General features: G+C 35.4%; 1 protein-coding gene across 2 annotated transcripts in view; it reads left to right on the top strand.

Moving 5' to 3' along the window:
- Positions 1–22547, top strand: part of SLK (STE20 like kinase) — a 58507-nt gene extending 35960 nt beyond the window's left edge. The window contains exons 10-19 of one of the 2 annotated variants that reach the window (XM_025880528.2): positions 1017–1147; positions 1368–1491; positions 3769–3948; positions 6319–6411; positions 13473–13602; positions 14511–14635; positions 15597–15785; positions 16341–16466; positions 17618–17731; positions 18850–22547. In XM_025880528.2, the coding sequence (XP_025736313.1) occupies positions 1017–1147; positions 1368–1491; positions 3769–3948; positions 6319–6411; positions 13473–13602; positions 14511–14635; positions 15597–15785; positions 16341–16466; positions 17618–17731; positions 18850–18996 (1359 nt within the window). In that variant the 3' untranslated portion in view covers positions 18997–22547. The remainder of the gene's footprint in view (positions 1–1016; positions 1148–1367; positions 1492–3768; positions 3949–6318; positions 6412–13472; positions 13603–14510; positions 14636–15596; positions 15786–16340; positions 16467–17617; positions 17732–18849) is intronic. The other variant, XM_025880527.2, reaches the window with a different exon arrangement.

Raw genomic sequence — 22547 nt, 5'->3', positions numbered from 1 at the left:
TCTTCAGTTAAATTCCGTTAATTTGAACTGACTTAATGCCTTTTAAAAAAAATCGAAATACTTTTTTTGAGGATTAAGGTGATATTAATTGTAGATACTTGAGTAGGAACTGAAGAAATAGAAAATTTGGATTTACAGGGTGGCATGCCCACTTTAGATTTTAGGGGAAGCCTGGCTAGATAGGGTGCCATAGTCCAGGCTTAGGAAGAGGAGCATGAGTATACTGGCAGCCTGGAGAGTCGAACACTGAGAGGTTGCAGAAAGGTGATTGGAAAGTGCCAGAGATAAACTAAAATCCTAATGCATTTTGAATTTAGTATTTTCATATTCCACTTTTGCTCCCTCTGCTTTCAAACCCTTCCCCCCAGATCAAAACCAAGTAATTATTTGTTCTCAATACTTAGGTATTCCAACTGTATTTTTTGGAATGTTATATTTCTGTTATTTCTATTTGGATTTAAAAAGCATTTGGATACCAGCTGAGGAATGGAATTTGGTCTTGATAGAGAATGGTAGACAATAGCTATCAGGCAGTAGAAGTGTTATCTTTCTAATAACTCTAAAATCACAAGTCCATCTCTTTTTCTGAAATGGAGGGGGGCTGTTGATATTATTGTTGCTGATGAAATGGAATTTGATTCCCAGTCCTGGCAGTGTGTAAAAATTACCTGGGGAGCCTTTCTGGAATGCAAATTCTCAGCCACCCTGTTAATTTAGATTCTTTAAGGGATGAGCCCCAGGCATTTATTTTTAAGTGTTTTCTTAGTGGTTCTAAAACTGAAAAGCAGAGGTATCTGAGAACTTAAGATCAGAAGAGGAAGAAAAACGATTAATATGTAAAAGTTATACTAATGAGACATTTATGTGAATTGTTTTTTACCACTTGTGCCTAATTATGATGTGGTGTCATAAAAATTATACATGCACAGTTCTGTGTTGTGTTTTGTTAAGAAGAAAATGTTTTCCGTCTCCAGTATTTTCCATATAAAGCCTAACTAAAATAAAATCTCACTCAGGAAACAAGAAGACAAAAGAAGACATTGAAGAAAACACGCAAATTTGTTGTTGATGGTGTAGAAGTGAGTGTAACAACGTCAAAGATAGTTACAGATAGTGATTCCAAAACTGAAGAGTTGAGGTTTCTTAGGTGAGTAGAGAACATAATTAAAACTGGTTTTGTGACTTCCTTTCAGTCTCTGCAAAGTATGAAGAATAGAGAAACAAGAGTAAAGTCTTGGCTAATTTTGGATTATTTTTATTACTTTAACATTTGAAAATATTGTTAAAGTTTTTTTTTTCTTAAAAAGCATTACTTCAAAGGTGTAATTTTTGCTGTCTTCCCTGTTATTGCTGTTAAATTTTATCAGACGTCAGGAGCTTCGGGAGTTAAGATTCCTTCAAAAAGAAGAGCAGAGAGCTCAACAGCAGCTCAATAGCAAGCTGCAACAACAGCGAGAACAAATTTTCCGGCGCTTTGAGCAAGAAATGATGGTAAGGTCTTAGATTTTGTACGATTTTGTTAATACTGAAATTTAGTGCTTTAAAAAAACCCACCTTTAGAATTTGTTCTTTGATTACGAGATTTTCTCTGGCTTTGTTAGTATTTCTGGCCTTTATCTCTTTGGTGTTCTAGTGTGTCTTTTTTCCTTTTGCATGAAAGGGTCTTCTATCTCAGTCTTCCTGTCACTGACTTACAGTGTGATGGCTGTCTTCCAGTTTTCTTTGATTAAAATTTATCCTGAAGACCTGAATCATGAAGCCAGTAGATGGTCTATAAAGTTCTTAGGTGTGCCTATTTCTGGATAATTTTTCAGTGTTACAATTTGACCTTTCAGATTTAGGATCCAGGATTTTAAGGCAGTCTAGGATAGTTGTCTTCAAGCCTGTCTGAGTATTAGAACTACTTGGGGCCTGTTCAAAACATGCTTACTTCTCTGGCTCCTATAGTTAAGCTTCCACATCCTTATTCACAGCTGCTAGAGAAATTGGTGCCGACTAGCCAAGGGTAATTGTCATGGAGTCTTTCAATTTTTACCTTGTGTCCAAAGTTGGAAAAGGAATAAGTAATGTGTTATAAAATTTCAGTAATTTATTGAAACATCTAGCTTAATGAAGGTTAGAAAAAAGATCATTTCAGAGGTTACAGTATTCATGTTTTGACTATAGTTCTGCGGTTCTTATAATTGTAAGTAGTAAGGATTGTTTTCTGTGAAGTGTGGCATTGTTGATTACATTTGTTGGATCATAACTGAGAATTCCTTTTTTTTTTTTTTTTTGAAGATTTTATTTATTTATTTGACGAAGAGGGACACAGTGAGAGAGGGAACACCAGCAGGGGGAGTGGGAGAGGGAGAAGCAGGCTTCCCATGGAGCAGAGAGCCCCATGTGGGGCTCCATCCCAGGACCCTGGGATCATGAGCTGAGCCAAAGGCAGATGCTTAATGACTGAGCCACCCAGGCACCCCCATAACTGAGAATTCTTAAGAAAATACTGAACTTTTGTTCTCATTGACTATTTTTATAGTACTCAACATTCTATTTTCAAGAACTTTATAAAAATTGCATCTCTTTTCCCCCAAAATATTTTCTGAAATGTTTTTCCTTTTTTTTTTTTTAATTTTTAGTTTTTAGAGCTGAAGGGAGGGGTAGGGGGAGAGGGAGAGAGAATCTTAAGCAGGCTCCATGCCTAGCACAGAGCCCGATGTGGAGCTTGATCTCACAACCCTGAGATTGTGACCTGTGCTGAAATCAAGAGTCGGATGATTAAACAACTGAGCCTCCCAGGTGCCCCTTTACTTATGTTTTTAAAATACCCTTTATAAATATTTAACTTTACCTATATCCAAAATTATATAATACTCAGGTATTAAATAGGAATCTTTTGTTGAAAGCAAGCAGATTTATAATTTCAAACGATTTGTCTCAGTGAAATAGGAAGTTTAAGAATCTTAATGTGAGGAGATGGGGCACCTGGGTAGCTCCATTGGTTAAGCGTCTGCCTTCAGTTCAGGTCATGATCTCAGGGTCTTGGGACTGAGCCCCATGTTGGGCTCCCTGCTCAGTGGGGAGTCTGCTTCTCCCTCTCTGTCTGCCTACCCCACTTGTGCTCTTGCTCACTCTCTCTGTCTCTCTTTCTCGCAAATAAATAAAATCTTTAAAAAAGAATCTTAATGAGGAAGAGTAAATCTGAATATGATAAATAATGGTACATTATTAAAATAGACTTTGGATAAGACCTTTGATTTATCAAACATTTATTGGATAAATATTGAAATTTTTCTAACTTTAGTATTTCATAGCAACTGGGTATTGTCTTGATGGTTTAAAAATTTTGAACATTCTACTCCTTGTATAATAGAAGTATTTTCTGTGTTAGAAAAAAATAAAATGCTCATTTTTTAAAGATTTTATTTGAGAGAGAGAAAGAGAATGCATGAGTGGGGGAAGGGGCAGAGGGAGAGGGAGAAGCAGACTCCCCGCTGAGCAGGGACCCTGATGCATGGCTTAATCCCAGGACCGTGGGATCATGACCTGAGCTGAAGGCAGATGCTTAACCGACTGAGCTACCCAGGCGCCCCAAAATGCTCACCTTTTAAAAAAATTCCTTAATGTATTTTAGTGCATTCAACTTTTTCAGTATTGCAGATGTTGTGTGTCACATCACTAAATTTAAATGCTGGTTATGTACTCTTAGTAAACATTATCATTATAATGAGTTAATATGAATGATAGAAAAGTTAAATGATATTGAGCAACATTGTTTTACAGAGCAAAAAGCGACAATATGATCAAGAAATTGAGAATCTAGAAAAACAGCAGAAACAGACTATTGAACGTCTAGAACAAGAACACACAAATCGCTTACGAGATGAAGCCAAACGCATTAAAGGAGAACAAGAGAAAGAGTTGTCCAAATTCCAGAATATGTTAAAGAACCGGAAGAAGGAGGTAAGTGTAACTACTGCTTTTAATTACGAAAGCTGTTTTTTTAATGTACACTTAAAACTACAGAATTAGGAATAATACTTGAGAGTTAAATAGTGCTCATTTATTCTTTATTTCGGTCTTCCCAGCGGTTATGTAGGGTAGTAGTAAGGTCAGGTGTTATCCCATTTTACTGTCAAGAAGACTGGAATAGAAGAGGTTTTTAATGGTCTGTTCAGGTTCACAAACTACCATTAAATGTCCAGCTAAACCTTGAACCAAGTCTTCAAATTAAGTCTAATTCATTTTCCTTCCAGTCTACCATTTTTCCTTTATTAATGCAATAGTTAAGGCCTCTGTAGAAATTGCTTCTTTCAAGAAAACTTACTATGTTGTGTTTGCAGGTGGCAACAATAATTCATCTTATTATTTGTAATATTTAATTCATACTTAAAATTTTTTTCTTGGTTAGCTTGCCTTTCTTGAACATTGTGCCAAAACAAAAGCTGAGTACCCTGAAATTTGAAATTATATCTGTAAATCCATCAAATTGAGAGGTACTTAAAGAATCACATGTGGAAAATATCTGCGTAAAGTGGTTTCTTTACAATGAATTTTTAAATTTTTCCTGAAACTGTTCCATTTTGTTATAGAATCTGTGCTGTTATTTACTATGAAAGATTGTCATTGATTCAGAAAGAGGATTTATATATTAATGTTTTTCTCTCCCAAATTAAAAGTTTTACATATTAGCAAATATGATTTTATGATTTATACTAATACACTAAAGGTGTGGGGGAAGAATATACTTTTTCATGATATAAAAGACCCCAGGGACAATAAGTATGATTAATTCTATTAGAATTGGAATAAAAATCTCAACCAAACCTGCAAATGCATTTTCACTTTTGTTGTACATCTAAAATACCCAGGTTCGTGTTGGCTTTAACATTTAATTATGCATAAAACTGAAATGATATTGCTGAACTTGAGGATCTACTTTAAAAGCATAGGATCTAACATTAATAAATACAATGCGTTCTATAAATTCTTTAGGTAAATAATGAAATGGTATATAATTTTATTTGATGTAGCTACCATTTCTAAAAATTAGTTTTCTTACTGTTTAATATTTTATTTAGGGATGCTCTGTATACCATGATGTATGACTTGACTGGGGCTCCATCAGTTCTCTTGAAACTATGGATAGTTTTTACTGAGAGGTTATTTTTTAATATGAGATTAAATTTTTAAAAATTTATAGGTAAATATATGATTTAATCCTAAATATATAAAAGTCTGTAGTTATTTTTACTGTTTTGGGCTCGGAGATTTTTAGCTGGTGAACATGTTTGAGTCGTGATATGCATATTTTAAATAATTATATTAATGTATTTTCTTCTTTATCGCTAAATTTCTTGCATTTGGGGAGTCTCTTCCTTTTAATGGTGATTTGGTTTCATGAGGGATTACTGATGGGGAATTTTAAATACACCCTCTTCAATCAAAATCAGTCTCTTTCACAGACCATCAGTAGCATGTGGTGATTTGGAATCTGATTGCTTTTGGTGCTTCTACTTGTAAACACATGATTGTTTTTCATAGTTGGACTATAGATCTGCTTAGATGGAATACATATCTAGGATTTTGAAATGATTAAAAGAAGGAGCTTTAAATTATACTTCATCTTACATACTTTATCTGGTGTAATAAATCCTAGCATAGTGAACTGTTACTTTGTGAGTGCTTATAATACTGACATTGACAATTAAGTTTGGCTTAAATTGTCAGCAAAGGAGAGTGTTATTCTGATCCAACACAAAATCATCAAATGTGTTCATTTTTATCACACCATGTATAAAATGGTGTGTTTTATGAGAAAAGAAAACATAGTGTCCATTTATTTCTCTCTTTTTTTTTTGTCTCATTAAATGAATGTAGAGTGATTTCTTTGGTCTTATGAAGCCAATTATGAAATTTTGCACTTTTATAAATGGCATTAACTTTCCTTATTTTCAACATTTCAAACAGTGTCAGTAGATATGTTTATAGTTTTATGATCTTTCAAGAAGGGCAGTTGAGTTTATCATCTTTAGTTCATAATCAGTGCTGCTAGTAATCCTTTAGTGATTGTTTTGGATCTTTAAGAGAATAATATGTAGGGATAATTAGGCATCTAATTAACCTTTATATGGTGTGATGTCCCTTTCTGCACTGAGATTAAGCATGTTCTGTCCATTCATTCTTTTTTACCGAACTAACACCTATGCTCTTGCATGTTGAAAGGAACTTTTTAACAGCTTTAATCTTTGACTTGTAGTGTGTCTGCTCACATAAGTGCTTGCTGTGGAGAAAGTATTATTTCCCCACCTCCTGCATGCTTATACACTGTAGGTTATAAATGAAGTGGAGAAAGCACCCAAAGAGCTGAGAAAAGAGCTCATGAAACGCAGGAAAGAGGAGCTTGCACAAAGCCAGCATGCTCAGGTAACAGCAGCAGCTTAATGCTACTAAAAACAGAAAGCAGCATTATTCTCACAGCTCAGTAAACCATGGTTGTAAGGGCAAACTCCTGCTGTACTTATTATATGATGTTGACTTCTGCTTATACAAAGGTTCCCAGGGCATTCTTTATATAGAACTAAAATCACACTAATGGTGACATTTAAGTTGCTAATATGAAATTAAGTGGAATGTTTGGAAGGCTGACTCCAGATGAAATGAACAAGTGTGTTAATGTATAATCCACTGTATTCTTACTATAATAATGATGGAAGCTTATATTTTTAAGTAGTCAGTGGTAGAAGATGTCAGTGTTTGATAGAAGACTTTATGACAAAATATAGAAGATGAGTGTATAGGCTTTGTGCATATGACAAGAATGCCTATTTAAAAGACCAATATTTTTACATAGTTGGAAGTTAAAAGAGCAGTGGTAAATGGTAATGTTAAATGGAGATCTAATGTTTATTACAATATTAACAACGTAAGTAACTTAAAACCAGATTTTGAATATTAAGTATGTTGTTTTTTCTTTTTGATTCAGAATCCAGCAGTTAAAAAATACTGCCTGTATAAACTTGATTCTAGGTTATGATAAGGCTGGGCCTATTAAGATGGGTGAATTCTTTATAAAACTAGACAAGATAGTATTTTAAGCAGATTTTTCTAGAATTATCTGATATGACTCTACAAGGTCATTTATACTAGGAGTCATTTTTCTTTTAAGTTTGCACTCAGTTTGGAAGCAAAGAGAAGTGAGCACAATTTGTAGTTACATATGTCAAAGGAAGAAGAGACATGGATTATATGTTAATGACTGTTTTCCATTATCATTTTAATGTGGTTTTATGTGATTAAAAAGTGCTTCCCAAACTTTTACGGACCCGTGAAAAAAGATAGAAGAAACAAAAACCACTGGGGACCATGACAAATGGAATAACATTTTAAAAATTTTTTCTTTTTGTCCAGAAGGATATTTTATTTTTAGAAGGATATTTTAAAGTGCTATTTACTTGTCACCATCATTTTAAAGGAGAGAATATTTTAATACCATGAAAAATAAGGAAAATATTTTGGAATTTAAAATTTTAACAAAACTAGCTTATTTTAATAAATTGGTTTTTTTTTTTTTTTTTTTTGGTTTGAGCCAGTGAAAAATTTTGTCTTGGCCTGGTTTGGAGATTACTAGTTAAAGTAAGCAGTGCCTGGGTGGCTCAGTTGGTTAAGCGTCTGCCTTTGGCTCAGGTCATGATCCCAGGGTCCTAGGATCAAGCCCTGTGTTGGGTTCTCTGCTCAGGGGGAAGTCTGCTTTTCCCTCTCCCGCACGCTCTCTCTCTCTCTCTCTGTCAAATAAATAAAATCTTTTCAAAAAATAAAGTGATAATAGCAAATAGGATTTACCATGTGTCAAGCACTATTCTAAGTACTTCACCTGCATGAACTCATTTAGCTTCACAACATATGAGGGTAGTTACTCTTACTACTTCTGTTCTTCAGGGGAGGAAATGAGAGCACACATGAACCACCACACCGTACTGCCTCTCATGTCTAAACTGTTATTTCTGTGTCTAATTTAAACTCCTGTCAGCTTAGTCCAGTGGTTGTTGGTCATGTTGTGAGTAGTTGAAGAGGAAGTCCTTACTTGCCACACATCTAATTTTGGATAATTTGGATTTCAAACAAGAACAATATGAGTTTTCCTCCTATAGAAATACAGACTTTTTAAATTCCAAAAGGTAAATGTTTCAGATGCTAGAGTTGAAATTGAGAATTTAGTGTTGAAGGAGTTAGGTGATCCTATGCTTTAATAAAACTTTGTTGATGGGACGCCTGGGTGGCTCAGTTGGTTAAGCGTCTGCCTTCGGCTCAGGTCACAATCCTCGGGTCTTGGGATTGAGCCCCACGTAGGGCTCCCTGCTCGGTGGGAGGCCTGGTTCTTCCTCTCCCACTCCCCCTGCTTGTGTTCCCTCTCTCACGGTGTCTCTCTCTCTGTTTCAAAAAATAAAAATCTTCAAAAAAAAAAAACCTTTGTTGGTGACTTTTCATAAAATTTTGGGGACTAGCCTATATTTTCAACTAAAGCTGAAAGCAATAGTAAATTTCTTTTTGTAAATTTAATGAAGAATTTAGTAATCTAACAAATTAAAAAGTATTTCTCTTGTGCTACTGCTTTTCGTGAAGGTGCTAAAACAGTAACTTTGCAGAGTCTATTTTTAACTTTTTGAGAATTTATGAATAATAGTTATATAGTCATGGGGCCAGAATGTATTTGATCAACGAGTTCAGTGGTTTTTAAACTGTACTCCCAGGAGCTCTTGAGTTTGGAAGAAGGACCTCGAGAATCCTTCAAAAAGAGAGGACTGTGGGGGCTTGAGGGCCCTGCTTCCGCTTCATGTCACACAGCACGACATTTCATCTGTTTCATAAATATTATGGTACATTTTTTAAAAGAGGATTTGACTGGTTTAAAAAACAACAATACAAACTAGAGTTCAAAAACCACTGATCTAATTCAAAACCTTCCTTTTACAGATGAGAAAGAGACCTTTCTGTTAAGTAACTTGTTCTACACCTCCTGAAACTCAACATTTGTATAATTATTCTTTCCATTTATAAAAAGTCATCAGCTATATTCTCACCTGGGAGGTGCATTGTATTCTAATCCACAGGGTGTTGCTCAGGTCATGATTCAGTCTTTTCAGTTGTCATCTTGTGCAGTCTTCAAGGCCCCGTTGCAGGACGTAAGTCCCACGTGTCTGTGGGAGGATGCCTTCTTTTGTTTTATCTGCTTTTTCTTCAGCTCACATGTGCCTTTTCATTGTTCGCTTCATTTGTTAAAATCTAGAAGATTGATAGATGATAATGTCAGTAATGACAATATAGTAATAACCTGAAACGAACTTTTTATAGTATAGTATTCTTCAAAGAGTTTTCACATTTGATTCGCACTGCCACCACCCTAATACAGGGATGGAGTGTATCCATTTTACACGTAAGGAAATCAAGGCACAGAAGACTAAGTGGTCTACTTAAAGTCAAAAAAGACATTAATGGTAGAGCTGGAATTAGAACATTTATAATAGTGTTCTTTTTTCTGTCTACCCTCACCACAAATTTTGAGATTTTCATTTTTCAAGAAAAACCTTCCCAGTAGTATTTTATAAGCTTTGCACATGTGAGAAATTGAATGCTGTGATTAGATTTTTATCTTTGTGTGAAGTGACATTTTGATTGCATTTATGTTTTACATACATGTTTTAATTATGGATATGGTCAGAAAAGCCATATTAAAAGTAGTGATTGTAGTTCCATTTAACTCTAGTTTTCACTATTCAGATTGTCCATAATGAATAGTGAGTTGCTCTTCTCCTTGCTGTAGTTTTAAATTAAGTCTGGAATTCCAGGCTGTATTCTTTCTCACAGTTTCTATAGGGAAGTGACTAGCTTATTTAACTGTAATTTTTGTTTGTGATGTTTGATATACACAACTGGAGTAGATAGAATACAGCTTGATTTCAACCCCTCCCTTCCCCTCTCCTAGAATTAGACTTACTTTTTTTTTTTTATTATTGGCAGCTGCTGGGCTCTATAGTTTTCTAAAGAGTAGGCAAAACATTAATTTTTTTTTTAATGAGAGGGAGAAATTATGAATTATCACTTTTCTGATCATTACCATTTTTAGCTTTTCTTTTGAGTTAGAATCAAATTTTGTACAAATAGCCCAGTATATCATAAACCTTTCCTATAGTTTTCTAGAACCCAAAGTTGTATTTTTAATGTTTATAGTTATCTGATTAATATGATAAAATTTCTTAGCATTTAAACTTGTACTTTGAAAGGGTACTCATTTTACAGTTTATGTGTTCATTTAAAATTATTTGTTGCTTTTGGTGATCAACTACATCTTTTTTTTTTTTTTAGGGTAAATGTAATTTGTTCAATCTTTTTGGAATGTAAGATCACTTTCCTTTTAGATCCTAAGAGTAATTTCTAATGAAAAATTCCAATGTGAATATATTATACTTGGCTTTTGTTAGGAAACTTAATGGAATTTAGGAAATTTAATGAAAGCTCAATAATATTAAATTTTCATTTCTTTTGAGGTAATAAAATATATGAGTTAGTATGTGAGGGACCTGGACCTTTCAGGTAAATTTTAGCTTTAATAAAATTATTTGAGGTGCCTGGCTGGCTCATTTGGAAGAGTGTGCAACTCTTGATCTTGGGGTCGTGAATTTGAGCCATATTAGGTGTAGAGATTACTTAAATAAATGAATAAGTGAAGGAAGGAAGGAAAGAGAGAGAAAGAAAGAAAATTATTTGCACAGTATTTTTGACTACGTAATTATCCAGACTGCTTAATTATTTAAGTCTGTGACTCTGTAAGACAACTGCTGTCTTCGTTAACGCTCACTGTTGGAAGCACTTGCAGTACAGAAGCCTACCTTGACTCTTACCTATTAAACCTTATTTTACTATCTGGACCAGCACATGCTAATTCTGCCTCCTTCTATATAATAGTCTCAGCTCTTCTTTTCCCCGTATGTATTAGCTGCTGCATACTTCTGTAGTTTTTTCCATTGCTCATTGTGTAGCATGGTTTCTAGACCCTGTAATCCAGCTTTTGGTTTTCTGTGGTTTACTTTTGAACTTTTGAAAATGTGATACTAAGGGAAGGGGCCCACTGCTCGCTATATGGACAGACAAAACCAATTTGGAACCACTAGAAGCTCCTTAAAGGCAATACTGTCTTTTTTTAATTTTAGTAACCTCATAACTAGTACAGTGTCCAACATTTACTAAGTACTTAGTAAAGGTTTTCTTTGAACCCAGCTCTTATCTTGCTTAATGTAGACATACATGTATTATAGTAATACAACCAAGAATTGAATTGACAGGAAATTGCATTCACTTTTTTAGTGGCACTGGCTTATATTTGCCCTTTTTAATTTTCACATAAATATTTATTCACCCCCATCTTACACTTTTGCATTTGATTTGAGTCTAAATGTAATATTTATATTTAGAGTAATTAAATATTGGGCCCATTGTTTCTGTCTACACAGATATTTTTTAAAAGTCCTTTATGCAAATTAATAGTACAAATGTTGAACAAAAGAAAACCCTTTGATATAGCTGCAGACTATATTAAGTTTATTATACAAGTTTGCATATAGAAATTTTACAATGAAATTAGAGAAACAATGTAATTTTTATTATAGGTGATATTTACTGTAGGAAAATATAAAGCTTAAGCAACTTTGTTATAGTTGCCTAAAAGATAGGCATGGAGATTTTGCATCTCTTTAAAACTCAAAAGGCCTTGGGTGCCTGGGTGGCTCGGTTAAGCGACTGCCTTCGGCTCAGGTTATGATCCTGGAGTCCCGGGATCGAGTCCCACATCGGGCTCCCTGCTCAGCAGGGAGTCTGCTTCTCCCTCTGACCCTCTTCCCTCTCGTGCTCTCTATCTCTCATTCTCTCTCTCTCAAATAAATAAATAAAATCTTTAAAAAAAAAAACTCAAAAGGCCTTATTCTAAATAGTTGAAATTAAATATTCATTGTGGGTTTTTTTTTCTGTGATAAAGTTATGTAGGTGACTGTAGTCAATTCACAGTTGTATTTTATGGAGGCAATTCATTAGTTTTTCTGCTAATATATATTTGTATTTATGCTAAAGTACAAACTTTGACACAGATGAAGCAGTAGTATTTATAGCTCCGGATTACTTTAACAGGCCATCACGAATGGTAAAACGTGATACTCGCCTCCAGAGACATAGTAGTAAGGCAAGCACCTTGAGGAACACTGCTAGACTCACTCTTCATGTATTGAAGACCAGGCTGGTAGTGATCCAGATCCTGTCAGACTCTGTCCAAGGCATAAAGAATAGATCCAAATGGATCTTGGGCTTTTATCTTCTCTAGGATGTGCAAGAGGAGGGGTTATAGGTGGAGTGCTGCTTCAATCCTAAATTTCTAAATCCACACTCAAATTGATCAGAATATCCCTTTTGCTAATCACAGACTGCTCTAACTGCCAAGAGGGATGGAGAGCCAAATGTTTACTGGCAAAACTTATTTTTCCATATTATTTCAACATATTTCTTCAATTTGGATAGTATTTCTTCCATGTGTGATCTAGCACAAAGACCATAAGTCACTTTAACATTTCCTTTTCTTACACAGTTACTGAGGGATTTTTTTTTTTTAAAGCATAAATTTGGCACTTGGGCAAATAGTATGTATTCAATAAATATTTGTTGAATGAACGAGTGAATCCCAAACATGTTGGTAGAATTCTCTGATCCTAAGGAATTTTATATATGTACTTATAAAACGTAACTCACTTTTCTTAGTTCACATTTCTCTAGCAATGTACTATTTCTCATTGTCTACAAACTATTGTTATTTTTAGGCAGATAGTATAGATATAGAAACTATCTTTCTCTGTTAGTGTAGCCATGGTATTTCTTCCTGACTCTTTATTTCTTGGAAAAATAGAGATATTTAAAATTCTGATATGTGTTTTACTTATTTGCTCTTTATTCTCTTTTTCCTAAAAGGCATTTCTTGTTTATTATTGTTTTATCCACACCACAGTGTAATGAATTGTCAGTTTTTGAAGCTCTAAATTTGTTATTTTCCTAAAGCTGTTTGTGTAATAGGGCATTTTAATTAGTGAATTGTAGTCTTGTGTGTGTATTTTTTTTTTCCTCTGGTGGGCAGCAAAGCAAAGTTTATTGAGAACTTAGTAAGGTTTACTGAGTGATAGTACAGAGCTCCTGAAGAGGGAGGGGACCTGAGAGGGTTACCTCTGTGTGTTATTTTTAATACTGAGTTTAGAATATTATGTATTCTAGTACTTTTTTTTCTGGGCTTGAATTGAGTTACTAATACATTTATATTATATATGCTATATAATTGGTGATTTTTTTTTTTAGAAACTTGGCTTAGAAATCTTGTTAACCACTAATATAGTCATATAGATAAATGGATGTTTCACTCAGTAGATGCTTATTAACTGATGGTTAACTGTGTCTAATAGGAACAGGAATTTGTTCAGAAGCAACAACAAGAATTAGATGGCTCTCTGAAAAAGATCATCCAACAGCAGAAGGCAGAGCTAGCCAATATTGAAAGAGAGTGCCTGAATAACAAACAGCAACTCATGAGAGGTATATGAAATTACGAGCATATGTGTGTATATAAAATGATACCTGAAGAACATTGGCTGAGACATATGGATATGTCTGATATCCGTAATATCAAATAATTGGAAATTATTTGAATGCTCTCCTTTGCTAGAGTGGTAGAAAGATAAAGTTGAGGTTAATAAGAGGAAAAACTATGTTAAATTTTAAGAATTTAAAATTTTTAAATTCTTTATAAAGTTAAATACTGTAAGACATCGAATAAATGCCTTTATGAGAGGAAAAGTAAACAATAAGCATATAATTCTTAAAACATCTTTTTGTTCAGATGATGCTAGAACTTTACCTGAATAGTTTTGGTATACTCATTATGCCTTATAATTGTTGGTATACTTAATGGCTACACAGTGGAATGGGATTTTAAGCACTTATTTCCCTTAATAAAAAGTTAAGATTTTTTTCTTTATCATTAAGATAATTAAAAGGAATTTTGGTGTTGGGGGTGGGACACTCTGTTTATAGGACATTAGAATGGTAAGTGGTGATGAATATTACCTGTGCACTGGCAGCATTTCATTTATACTTCAGAATGTCATTGTGTGGGGGCACCTGGGTGGCTCAGACAGTTAAGCGTCTGCCTTCAGCTCAGGTCATGATCCCAGGGTCCTGGGATCGAGCCCCGCATCGGGCTCCCTGCTCCGCGGGAAGCCTGCTTCTCCCTCTCCCACTCCCCCTGCTTGTGTTCCCTCTCTTGCTGTGTCTCTGTCAAATAAATAAATAAATAAAAATCTTAAAAAAAAAAAAAAAAGAATGTCATTGTGTGTATAAGTTAGTGTATATAGAACACTTTTAATGTAAATATTAAAATGAAGACCAAAGTACATGTGTAAAAAGAACAAAGTGACGTTTTGAAAATTGCTTTCTTCTTCTAGCTCGAGAAGCTGCAGTTTGGGAGCTTGAAGAACGACACTTACAAGAAAAACACCAGCTGCTCAAACAGCAACTTAAAGATCAGTATTTCATGCAAAGACATCAGCTACTTAAGCGTCATGAGAAGGTTAATGAAAGGAAGATTGGTTTACTTTTTGTTCATTTCAAATTTATAGAGTTATTTCTGAAACTTCTATTTCTTAGAGAATGAATTTTATATTTTCTTTTTTTTAATCCTAAAATTTATTTGGTGAAGTTTGGAGTAATTAAGTGTATCTTATCATGACTGCAAACTTCTTTCTATGAATTTCATGGAAGGTGACTAGTACAGTGCTTTAAGTTCTCTTCTATGTTATAATTTTCATCTTGTCTCTCAAAGGTAGCTATTGTGGCTCCATTTATGGTTCAAATATCTTAAAAATGTGGACTCCCTGACTTAGTAAAAGAATTTTAATATAAGACTCATTATGGGCACCTGGGTGGCGCAGTCGGTTGGGTTTCCGATCGTGATCTCAGGTCTGTGGGTCGTGATCTCGGTGTTGTGGGATCAAGCCCCATGTCGGGCTCCTGCACTCAACGTGGAGTCTGCTTGAGATTCTCTCTCCCTCTCCCTCTGCCCCTCCCACTTGTGCTCTCTTTCTCTAATATAGATAGATAAATCTTAAAAAAAAAAAGATCCTTATTACTAAAAGCTTTATTTTTATTATAAATTATATTTTGAGTAAAAGTTTGCTGGTTGATAATGCAACAAGGGAAAGAGCAATTTTGAGAAACAACAACAAAATGACATGTTTGCGCATATATGTGAGTACTGAGTATTAAATTATATCTACATCGGGTGCCTGGGTGGCTCAGTTGGTTAAGCGACTGCCTTCAGCTCAAGTCATGATCCCGGAGTCCTGGGATCGAGTCCCACATCGGGCTCCCTGCTCAGCAGGCAGTCTGCTTCTCCATCTGACCCTCCTCCCTCTCATGCTCTCTGTTTCTCATTCTTTCTCTCTCAAATAAATAAATAAAATCTTTAAAAAAATAATAAAAATAAAATAAATTATACCTACATCACTGGACTCTGTTTGATACTTTCTTAGGAAACAGAACAAATGCAGCGTTACAATCAACGACTTATTGAGGAATTAAAAAACAGACAAACTCAAGAAAGAGCAAGACTGCCTAAGATTCAGCGCAGTGAAGCCAAGACTCGAATGGCCATGTTTAAGAAAAGCTTGAGAATTAACTCAACGGCCACACCAGATCAGGACCGTGACAAAATTAAACAGGTAAATAAGCCAGTTAGTTTCTTCTTTTTTAGATTTAAAAAATGTGAAAGTCCTTTAGAAGTGTCACATAATTATGTTGTAAACATTTCAAGCCACCTTGGGCTTGTTGATGTTCTCTTTGGCTTTATGGGCTGGGGCTAGATATGTGGCATATACCAACTTAGTGTTCCTAGGTTGGTGGCCACAGAGGGCAAAGCCCTCTGCCCCATGCCCTACACAAGATCTTGGGCTAGACTGGTCCTAAGACCAGTCCTGGGAATTAGGTGACTTGGACAACTTTTGAAAAACATAGGGCTTCACTTTGCTTCTATAGTCTTAGGTCCCACACACAAATGAACTGAAGTCACTAAGCAGATGGGAGGAATAAGGTTTTAATCAGAAGCACCCTCTCTCCCCACCAAAGCCATAATGTAGACTCCAGCTCAAGTCACAGTATATTATTACTTGCAACTTCAGTTTTTTATTGTACTTTAAGTCTTGCTAAATTCCTTAATTACTCCTTTGGAAGATGCAGAAATTACATTGCTTGTTAACCATATTTTCTTTTATTTATAGTTTGCTGCTCAAGAAGAAAAGAGGCAGAAAAATGAGAGAATGGCTCAGCATCAGAAACACGAAAATCAAATGCGGGATCTTCAGTTGCAATGTGAAGCCAACGTCCGCGAGTTGCATCAGCTGCAGGTCAGATACAGGATCATGAAAACTGAGCTGGTGGCAACGGGGCAGCACGAGTGGCTGGTTTGGAGAGAACAGTAGCTAACCAAAATAAACTGTACTTTACTCATGAAAATGCTGGGATTGAGAGGTTTTGTTTTCTGTATAGACCCAAATAAAGATCAGGTTAGTATCATAGGCACTTATGTAGCTTTTATATAACCATAGTTAATAGAAACATGAGGCTAAATTATAGCCTAAGAAGTTGAGTCTTTCAAAAGCAGTATTGAGTATTTTTAGTCTATTTCGCAAAGAAAATGAACAAAGTTTTCAAAATGAGGTAGATGGTTTTGTTATCAGATTCTGAATTTAAAATTTTATTTAGGGAGAAATAGTTCATTTTCTTCTAGGTGTTTGAAAAAAGTGATAAATATATGAGAATTTTTTCCCAAGAAATTTAAAGGTTACTTTAGGGGGACTGCTTTGGGGCCTTACCTAGAGTATGCAGCCCATCTATTATACAGCGTAAAATGTTTAAAATTTCAGAATAGTGTAAACATTATTATCCATTACTATGGATAGTGTAAACATTATGGATACTCTACATATTTGCTTAATTTACTAGAGTAGAATAGTTCCTAATCCCACATTCTAGTACCAGTGGGTAAAATCCATATAAGGTGCCCTTTGAAGTGTCAATTTTATGAGCAAACCTTCTTAGAAAGGAAAAACAGGATCAAACTAATTCTAAATATGGTAACAGATCTAGCTTCTAAACCTGCAGAAATGAAGCTATAACTCATTTGAGCCCTTGGTTTTCAGAGGAGAGCCTGAACCTCAGTAATAGTTTGATGTTTAGGGACGCCTGGGTGGCATAGTCGTTAAACGTCTGCCTTCGGCTCAGGTCATGATCCCAGGGTCCTGGCATCGAGCCCCACATCGAGCCCCACATCAAGCCCCACACCAGGCTCCCTGCTCCGCGGGAAGCCTGCTTCTCCCTCTCCCACTCCCCCTGCTTGTGTTCCCTCTCTCGCTATCTCTTTCTGTCAAAAAATAAATAAAATCTAAAAAAAAAAATAGTTTGATGTTTAATGAATGCTTTATTATTTGAAGATAATTACATTTGTGAAAAATTGCTTAGTTGATCTGAAAATTTTTAATCCAAATTTTATTTTCAGAATGAAAAATGCCACCTATTGGTTGAGCATGAGACTCAGAAACTGAAGGAGTTAGATGAGGAACACAGCCAAGAATTAAAGGAATGGAGAGAGAAATTGAGACCCAGAAAAAAGGTAATTTTAAAAGCTTTAGATAAAATATGTTTGTGTTCATCCATTTATCCACCCAGTTATTGGCTGTTTAGTATGGGTCAGGTACAGTGTCAGAGACAGGAAATAAGGGATGAAGAGACAAAGTCCCTCTCCCCCAAAGGTTCAGAATGTAGTGACAAGCAGTTACAGTTCAATAGGAACACTGCTGTGAGGGAGGTAAGGACAGGAGACAGGAGCACAGTGTTGAGGCCAAGGGACTATTCTAGAAGCTGACATATACCAGTGAACTGAGAGATAACGCTCCTGATTTCAAGGAGCATACATTCTTGTGAGAAAAGACAGACAATAAACAACTGTGTCCGGTGGTGAAGAATGTTATGAAGGAAAACAAAGGTGATGGGATAGGGAATGTCTGAGGTGGACATGGAAGCTATTTTATATATATACATATATATATATATAAAATCATCAGAAAAAGGAACCTTCGGTGAGATGATGTTGGAACAGAGGCCCGAGTGAAATAAGAAGGAATGGAACATCCAGGTGGGAAATGGGTGCTTAGAGCATGAACCAATAATAACAAAACAAGAAACAGTAATAGCAGTGGCAATAGTCATTGAACCCTGACTACAGCACTTACTATATACCATCTGTATTGTGGGGGTGTAAAGCTGAGTCTGGTTTAGGGCTTACCTTCAAATGGCTTATAGTTCAGTGTGGAAGAAAAGACATGCACATCAAAAATGAAAATAAAAAACAGAAAATGCCATGTGGGAGGGAAGGGTAGTAGTTAATAGTAGGTGCCATCTATTGAGTGCCTGGTCGGTGTTTAGTACATCATGATTTAATCTTCACCTGCAACCCAGTGAGGTAGGTGATACTCTACCTAATTTATAACAGGAGAATGAGATGATCCTGTAATAGAAGTTAAGTCATTGACCCAAGTTACACATTCGTATGGCTGAGCCACAGGCTGCAATCCAGGGCTGTGCACAGCCTAATCTAACTGTTGAGCACTCTGGTCTTCCTTAGGATAACATACAGAGAGAGCATTTTGAGCAAATAGTTTTTTTTCTTGGCTGTCAGTACATTCTGTTTGTAATACTTACACATAATTTCTTTTTCCCTTCCTTTTTAAGACACTGGAAGAAGAGTTTGCCAGGAAACTGCAGGAACAGGAGGTGTTCTTTAAAATGACCGGGGAGTCTGAATGCCTTAACCCATCAACACAGAGCCGGATTTCCAAGTTCTACCCTATTCCTAGCTTGCATTCCACTGGGTCATAACAATAGGAAACGTTCTGTGATTGGGTTTGGCTTTTTAAATATGTCATTCTGTTCTCTTCATCTTCTGCCACAATCTATATCAGAGAGCTTATGAAGACAATCACCTGCCTCACCTTCTAGGTGTTTTGTTTGTTTATTTTGTTTGTTTGTTTAGCAAAGATGAAGGGAAAGGAACCAAGACAGATGCTGGGCCATGTTGGCAAAGTGGCATCTTGCAGTAATTCCCTAAGGTGATTTTGTATATTAATCTTAAAAATTGTGTTCTTTAGATACTGTTACCTGAAAAACTGTTAGTATGGTGTTTGAAGTTTTTTTTTTTTTTTTTTTAAAAAGCTGTTAGGCCTTTGAGTATTAGTGAATATCTTTTTACCTGGCCTAACTTCTCAGTGATGCCTAAATTCTAGAGCTGCAACTCTGCTATAGAGAGTTGGAATAATTTCCCTTTTACCAAAGGGAAATTGAATCAGCTCTCAAGACAAAGCTATGAGTTGCTCAAAATACCATATTGATTGAATAAATAAATCTATTTTGTCTTTAAATAGCAACAGACTTTTGAAAAAGAAACATTATTGAAATAATTTGTCTAATCACCTGTTTAGTCATGAGCTAATAATTAAGGGTGCTAATTTTATTAAAATAGTGCCTAAAACACTAAATTTCAGTTGAGTCTAAAGTAGAATTTCCTTTTTTGATTCAACAGGGACAAACACCCTTAGCATTAAGCATTATTGTGTTTTAAATCTTGCTCCTATTACCATTTGATAGAAATTTTCATCCTAAAATATATGTTGTACAAAATTGGAAAGATTTAAAAAATGGTAGTTTTTAGATATTGAAATTGGAAATACAACACTCACCAAGCTGAAAGAAGTATAGACTTAGGGTCCTAGCTTATTGCCTAAAATAATCCGTGATCTGGTTAAGTGACCTCTCCCATCCTAGCACATTTTGTTCATTGAAAACTCTGCCTGAGGCCTGCAGGCTCTGTTATACTTATAAATGTATTTTCTGACATTAATCTTAAAAGAGGCATTTGTTCAGAATACTTTTTAAAAAAGCATTCAAATAAAATATTTAGGCAATGTCAGAAATGACTTCGTTGTTGTTGAAAGTCATTTGTATTTTGGTTTTATTTAGTCCCATGTTTAAATTATTTACTTTGATTTGAGTGGGAAAAGCCTGAAACCTTTATCATGTGGTTGCTGATACATGTAATTATTAATGAAATGTCCACTCTTGGTCCCTCTTGTGACTTGGAATTCCAAGTTCTAGTCAGGTCAAATAGTATTATGCAATGTACTCTGGTGGCTGAGTAGATGGCCCGTTTGTAAATGATGCTTTGCTGTTTGCCATTTTCAACCTATTCTCTTTTAAGAGTACTAAGTACCAAATTGTAGACGTTTCAGTTTTTAGTTATTTGACATTTGAGGCTGGTGAAAAACTTAAGTGTAATTTTGTGGGAACACTGATTCATATTAAGAAAATGTAAATATCTGTAGCACTTTCTTGCAGTTAATTTGAAAATTTTGAATGCGAACCTTATTTTGTCAGTGATTTAGATGATTTGAAAATGCATGTGATTTTAATTTTGTAATTGTTTTGACCAGCATAATTTCTTGGACAACTCTGTAGGTAGCCTTAACTTCTGGCCAAGTTTGTTTTTTATATACATATATATACATATATATATAAAATATATGGTTGTAAATTCATACACTTATCACATTGAATGTGTTACTGTATACAAAACTCTTTTAATGCTTTATTCTCAAATGCTGGGTTGAAATGTTTTGAAAGCCTTTTAAAGTATATATCTTTATAAAGTAATATTCAGGATGATGATGGAAATTGTTTATATTGTTATAAAAATGACAGTATAATGTTACCCAATGTATTTAATGATTTATTTACAGAGGGAGAGAGGAGGAAGGTTCTCATACCAATCTCTCCTTTGAAATTTTCAGTTCATTGGCTTTATAAAAAATTAATATTTCAGGTAGTGTACACTTTTTCAGTATCTTTTAAAGGATAATCCTGTGTCTTAAATAGTTTGTGGCACATAATTAATTTGGTCTGAATATTTGATTCTTTTTATTCCTTTCAACTTGACATGAGAGTATTGAATAAAGAAAAGAGGCTCAGAGTAGAACGGTTGACACTCTGGTAAGTTTATTAGCAAATCTTGGAAAACCCTTAAAACTGCCTTTTGGACTCAGTGTTCATGCTGGAGTTCTCTTTCAAATATGACCATATTCATGTGGGGTTAGGACTGCAAAATGATACATGTGTAGAGGTGAAACATTCATTTTAATGCTCAAAGTTACATAAATCTTTTCAAAAAGTGTTTTGTTACAGAATATGCTGTTTTTACCCATCCGTGCTCACGTCTTTTGGGCCCTATATTCAAATAGATAACAGTGATCATTTGTTCTTTTTTTTTTTTCCCCTAATTGTTCTTGCGTGAAGTGTAGTTGGGGAGTTGGGGAGGGGCACAGACTTCTTTGAAAGAGTACAATCAGATCCATTGCTGATGTGGTGGTTTTGTTGCTGTGGCAGAATGTGCTATGAAACGCATAAAAGAAATTCTCCACGTGCGCCCTGACGACAGCCTCCCTGTTCTCCCTGCGCGCGGTGGACACGCCACACACTGCACTTCTGCAGGCCTAGCCCGCAGAGCTGGTCGCACCAGGTTGCCTTTCCTTGTCCTTCAGTCGTAGTTGGGTGTGAATTGCTGAGTTAGCTGCTCTTCTTTACGGAGTCACACTTAAGCTCTTTCCTACCCTTTTCAGTGGGGAGCTGTGGGGGGTGGGGATGAAGAGGAAATTGAGAGTGCTTATACTTCGTTGAAAATATTAGAACTTTCCTGTGACAGGATACAGCAAATTGTAATCGAATATAAACCAGAACCAGAGCTACCTCTAAGTAATGTTTCCTCAAGCACAAAGCTCTCAGGCATATGAGACCCTCTTTAATGGAGGGTCTCTGATTTCTTGAGCATCAGCGAATTCCGAAGTGACTGTCTTTTGTACTCTGTTAGTTCCCTGGTAACTACACACTTCCCCACACTGTGCTTACATGACAAAGACTCTTCTGAGAAGCCAAATTCTGTCCAAGATGAGTCCTAGATATTGTTGATTAAAGGAAAGCCTAGAACTGGGGTGGAGGAAGGAGAGTTACTTACCAGTTCTGAGAGGCTGCCGATGAAATAAATCACTCTTTTTGGGGAGATGATCTTTTATAGGAAATGGGATATTTTAAATGCTTTTCTTGAAGGCACAACAGTTAATGCCTCCATTGTTGCTAGTCTGTGGCTGACATGGTTTTGATATGGCTTTAAAATTTCTGCTAAGCTTGAGTAGAATGTTACACCAGTTTTAAATGTTGGCTGCAGCTTTTGGTGATTCTTTGCTGATTTTTGCAATGTAATAACTTCATGAGCTAAATTTTCAGGAAGAATTTTGTTTCTGATTATGCCTCTTGTCTGTTTGGGAGCAACATGTCTTTTCAATCATGGGATTGACAAAAGAAAAATAAAGTTATTTCTTAATCTA

This window comes from Callorhinus ursinus, unplaced genomic scaffold (genome assembly GCF_003265705.2).
Source record: "Callorhinus ursinus isolate GAN/ISIS: 27379988/994484 unplaced genomic scaffold, GSC_fseal_2.0 scaffold20, whole genome shotgun sequence".
Taxonomy (NCBI): Eukaryota; Metazoa; Chordata; class Mammalia; order Carnivora; family Otariidae; genus Callorhinus; species Callorhinus ursinus.
Note: the sequence above shows the minus strand (reverse complement) of the source record. Positions and strands in the feature narration are given on the sequence as shown.